This window comes from Eimeria acervulina, genomic scaffold (assembly GCF_000499425.1).
Source record: "Eimeria acervulina Houghton genomic scaffold, Eah_scaff828, whole genome shotgun sequence".
NCBI classification, from domain to species: domain Eukaryota; phylum Apicomplexa; class Conoidasida; order Eucoccidiorida; family Eimeriidae; genus Eimeria; species Eimeria acervulina.
In genome coordinates this window covers 1-5,000 of record NW_013547121.1, presented here as the reverse complement: position 1 = coordinate 5,000, position 5,000 = coordinate 1, and the positions used below count along the sequence as shown (strand labels likewise).

The following is a 5,000-nucleotide window of genomic DNA, read 5'->3' as shown; positions in this document are numbered from 1 at the left end:
ACACGGAGACAGCACCAGCCAGTGGAGACAGAGACAAGAAGAAAAGATTAAAAGATTAACAACATAAAATAAAACAAAGGGGACTAAAGAAGACAGGACTCATCAGACAGACAAGGAGACAGAAAGGAGACAAAGAGGAGACAGTGAAGAGACACAAAGGAGACAAAGAGGAGACAAAGAAGAGATAAAAAGGAGACAGAGAGGAGACAAAAAGGATATTAAAGAAGACAAAAAGGAGACAGAAAGAAGACAAAGAGGAGACACAAAAAGACAAAAAGGAGACTCAAGGGAGATGAAGAGGAAGAGGCAGAGGGGAGACAGAGTGGAGACAAAAAGGAGACAGAGAAGAGACAAAGAGGAGACAAAGAAGAGACAGAGAAGAGACAATGAAGAGACAATGAAGAGACAATGAAGAGGCAAAGAGGAGACAAAGAAGAGACAAAAAGGCCTAAGACGAGAGCACAAAAGGAGACAACGAGAGGGAGCGCGTGCATTAAATAAAGACAAGAAGAGTGTCTCGTTCTGTCTCCTTCTGTCTCCTTCTGTCTGCTGCTGTCTCCTTCTGTTTGCTGCTTACCTTCTCAACAGAGACAGAAGAATTGGGGCCGAGAGGATTAGCAAGGCGTACAGTTAAGCCTGCTTCTATCAGAGCTTTGTCTCTTTCTTGTGGATGTTCTTTGAGCTGCATCTTTTCAATTCGGAGACCCTCAACCATTGAAGCAATCGGAGTGTCTCCTTTAGGGCGTGGGGCCCTTGAGGAGGTGAACTGTGAGGCCCCCCTGCGTCTCCCTAACGGTGCTGCTGCTGCTGCTGCTGCTGCTGCTGCTGCTGGGTCTGCAGCAGCAGCAGCAGCAGCAGCAGCAGTGGCAGTCTCCCAGCCCCTTCGGGGCCCCACAGCAAGGCCCTTGACAGGGGTTGTGAAGACAGTTGAGGTAAGAGCGGGCTCGAAGATACCCTCGCTACAAGAGACACCTCTTGCATGCAGATATACATCTATACCTGAGAGGGACTGAGACAATAACGACGAGACTGCATCTAAGAAGCCGTCTGGTTTGTCTCCTTCTTCTGTCTCTTCTTGCAAAGGAGACACCTGATTATTACTGTCTCCTAAAGAAACAGATAAAGAACGCTCGTGCCGCTTCTCTCGCTCCTCCTGCTGCTGCTCCTGCTGCTGCTGCTGCGGCTGCTGCTGCTGCTGCTGCTGCTGAGGCTCCTGCTGCTGCTGCTGTGGCCGCAGCTCTCCGACGAAGGTGTATATATTGTCTCCTCTCTTAACTTCAAGAGGAGACTCTGACTGCATATACCCAATGGATACGCCTTCATAACTTAAATCGAAGAGAGCAACACCTAAAGAAGAAATAGAAGTAGTGCTGTCATTATTAAACACAACACGGGCTTTCATTTTAACTGTCTCCTCGTTGCTGTCTCCTAAATCTAGAGACAGTACACGAAAAGGAGACACCCCACCCACACGCTGAGAAGCTAACAGAGAAGGCCCTGCAGCAGCAAATCAAGCGCATGCAGCAGCAGCAAATGCAGCAGCAGCAGCAGCAAATGCACCAGCAAATGCAACAGCAGCAAATGCAGCAGCAGCAGCAAAATGCAGCAGCAGCAGCAAATGCAGCAGGCAGAAAAGGAGAGAGAGACGACAAAGGAGACAGAAAAGGAGACAGAAAAGGAGACAGAAAAGGAGACAGAAAAGGAGACAATGAGAGACAAACAAGGAGACAAAGAAAGAGACAAAAACAGAGACAGAGAGACAGACAGCGGGCGACAGAGAGACAGAGAGACAGAGACAGACGGAGACAGAGAGACAGAGAGACAGAGAGAGAGAGAGAGAGGGACAGAGAGACAGAGAGACACAGCGGGAGAGAGACAGAGACAGAGACAGAGACAGAGACAGAGAGAGAGAGAGAGGGAGACAGAGAGACAGAGACAGAGACAGAGAGAGACAGAGACAGAGAGACAGAGACAGCCAGCAAGCAAAGGAGACAGCAAATGCGATGTATTTCTTACCCTGTACATCAACAGCGAAGCTAAACGGTATGTTTCTAAATCGCATTCCGAGTGTATGTACATCTGTCTCTCCTTGAATAACCCAAGCGGTGCTGCCTGTCTCTAGGAGGTCTTGTGACAGCTGTCTCCACTTGTCTTTGTCTTCAACAGTTAATTTAGTCTTAAACATAAGCTCTCTGTCTCCTCTCTTCATCGTAAGCTCAGGAAAGCTAACAGAACCGAAGGTGTCTCCTCGCCACGTAGCTGCTGCTTCTGCAGCACCGAAGACAGCTTTAAGCGGTGGAGGAGACAGCAGCAGCACCTGCAGCTCAGATTCTAAAGTGTCTCCTTCTGTCCCGACAACTACTGTCTCCTTTACCTCAAATTGTGCAGCAGCAACAGCAGCACGAACTATCAAAGGAGACACAACATATATAAATAGCGGGAGGCCTACAGCTAGCAGGCAGCACAAAGCAAGTAGTAGCCAGCACAACCATCTCTTCTTCTTTGTCTGCTTCTTTCCTATTGATAAGCCTTTATCAGGGGCCCCCTCAGGGGCCCCCTCATCATCACCTGTCTCCTGTGGGGTCCCTTGAGGGGATCCTTCTTTAAGGTCTCCTTGGGGCCCCTGGGATCCATTTGCTGCAGCATCTGCTGCAGCTGCTGCTGCTGCTGCTGCAGCAGCAGCAGCAGCAGCAGTCCCTAGAGCCTGGTTAGGGGCGCCTCCTGAAGGAGAAGTTGTAGGGGCCTCCATCTGAAGCAGAGCTTCTTTATTAGGGATACCCAACGGAGACAAACTGTCATGAGCAGCGTTAGAGAATCCGCTGAAGACAGAGACATTACTCGTGCTAGGGGGGGGTGTATCTGTCTTCCTATCAGCTCGGCCTTCTGAGGGGCTCTGAGTTTTATCTGTTTGTAAGGGGCCCTCTGCTTCCTCGGGGGAAGCTGCTGCATGCAATGCTGCTGCTGCTGCTGCTGTTGTTGCTGCTGCTGCAGCAGGCTTCGATGAGGGACCCATCATATACAGCAAGAAGGAGACCCCTGACAAGCAGGTAAAGAAGTTAAGGAGACAGAAATTATATATACACTCTTACAGATATACAACACAGAAGCTGCTGCTGCTGCTGCTGCTGCTGCAACAGCAACAGCAACAGCAACAGCAGCAGGAACAGCAGCGGCAGCAGCAGCCGCGCCGGCGCTCCCCCGAGCTGCTGCTCGCCCTTAAGAAGAACAACAGCAGCAGCAGATAATGATGCAATAGAAGCTAGAAGGGTCTCCTAACAGCAGCAACAGAAGATATAATAACACTTCAAGGGGGGCCCCTCCGCATTATTATAATACTTCTCGCGCAGGGCCCCCCAGCAGCAGCAATACAGCTAAACCAAGTTGTTTCTATCAGAGCTGCAGCGCTGCTGCATATCTCCCGCTATTGCTGCTGTTGCTGCTGTTGCTGCTGTTGCTGCTGCTGTCCGTGATGCTGCTGCTGCTACAAAGGACGTGCAGCAGCGGGAGCTGCTGCAGCAGCAACGACAGCAGCAAAAAATGCAAATAGAGAAGGGACAGGAGAGAGCAGAAGGAGAGCAGCAAGAAGATAGAAATTAGATTTATAAAGAGAATGGCACGGGGGCCTCCTCATGGGGGCCCCTGTGCTGCTGCTGCTGCTGCTGCAGCAGCTAAGATCAGAGCGGCTGCTGAGAGAAGGATGAAGAAGAGGGGCCCACAAGGTGTATATACAGAGATTATCTGCATGCGAAGCAAAGGAACAGCACCAGAGAAGAAACCAGCGAAAGAAAAACAGCATATACAGCCCTGCTCTGCCACCGACCGCAGCAGCAGCAGCAGCAGCAGCAGCAGCAGCAGCAGCAGCAGCAGCAGCAACACTTCTGTCGCTGCAGCAGCAACACCTCGTGGGGGCTAACGCTTATATTGGGGCTCTTAATATTATTTCTTTATTGCTGTCTTCTCTTTAAAATAAACAATAAACTTACTTCTTCTGCATGCAGCAGCAATCATAAGAGACAACACACATCTCCTCCCCCTCTTTTAACGTAGAGCATCGCCTTATCTTTGTTTGTATATTTATTTAAGAAGAGTAATACAGTTTATTAAACCCCTCTGCTGCTGCTGCTGCTGCTGCAGCATTTTATCATAACAGAAAATAAATAAATTCAATGAAATTCACCTGCGGACCCCCAAAGAAGGACTCTAGAAGAATATCCGCCTGCTGCTGCTGCTGCTGCTGCTGCTGCTGCTGCTCCTGCTGCTGCTGTTGCTGCTGCTGCTGCTGCTGCTGAGGCCCAACCTTACCTTGTTTAAAATGTTAATGGGGCAGTACTCTGGGTGTATATACACTGTAGAAAATAATACAGTAGATGCTGCTGCAGTACCGAAGCCTCTACTGTGCGTGCACGCCGTTGGGGTGTATGTGCAGCTCCTGTTGCTGCTGTGCAGCAGCAGCAGGAGACAAACAAAAAGACAACAGAAGATAAAAATTTAAGCAGCAGAGCGAAGAAGCATCAACAGAAGCCTATTCCCTTCTCTGCTGCACATGCAGCTCCTCCAGAAAGAAATATAGATAGATGAGTAGATAGATAGGTAGATAGATAAAGATAGAAATACATACATACATATATATATATATATATGTATAGAGAGAGAGAGAGAGAGAGCGGCCCGTGCGGTGCACGTACAGTGCAGCTACAGAAGAAAACATATCATTGTAATATCGCATAATATGCATGCATTCGGGTGTATGTGCATGCATGGTTTATATGGAGACGAAGGCTTAAGAGTCTCCTCTCGCTCTCGATACTCTCTTGTATAGCTACTGCTGCTGTTGCTGCTATCGTTCTCGCTGCTGCAGCTGCTGCTGTTCTTGCTGCTGCTGTTGCTGCTGCTTCCGTTGTTGTATCTGTCTCCTCGCCGTGTTCGATTCTTCGTAGTCGTTGGTGTATATATGTCTCATATATATGTATATATACATATGTATATATATATATATATAT

General features: G+C 48.8%; 1 protein-coding gene across 1 annotated transcript in view; it reads right to left on the bottom strand.

Moving 5' to 3' along the window:
- The window catches only part of EAH_00050110 (hypothetical protein, conserved), a gene marked incomplete at both ends in the record, with an annotated part of 13,138 nt that extends 10,125 nt beyond the window's left edge, over positions 1 to 3,013 (bottom strand). Inside the window, 2 exons of the mRNA XM_013391303.1 lie at positions 578 to 1,497; positions 2,017 to 3,013. Coding sequence (XP_013246757.1) covers positions 578 to 1,497; positions 2,017 to 3,013 — 1,917 coding nt within the window. The remainder of the gene's footprint in view (positions 1 to 577; positions 1,498 to 2,016) is intronic.
- Between the last annotated feature and the right edge of the window lie 1,987 nt (positions 3,014 to 5,000).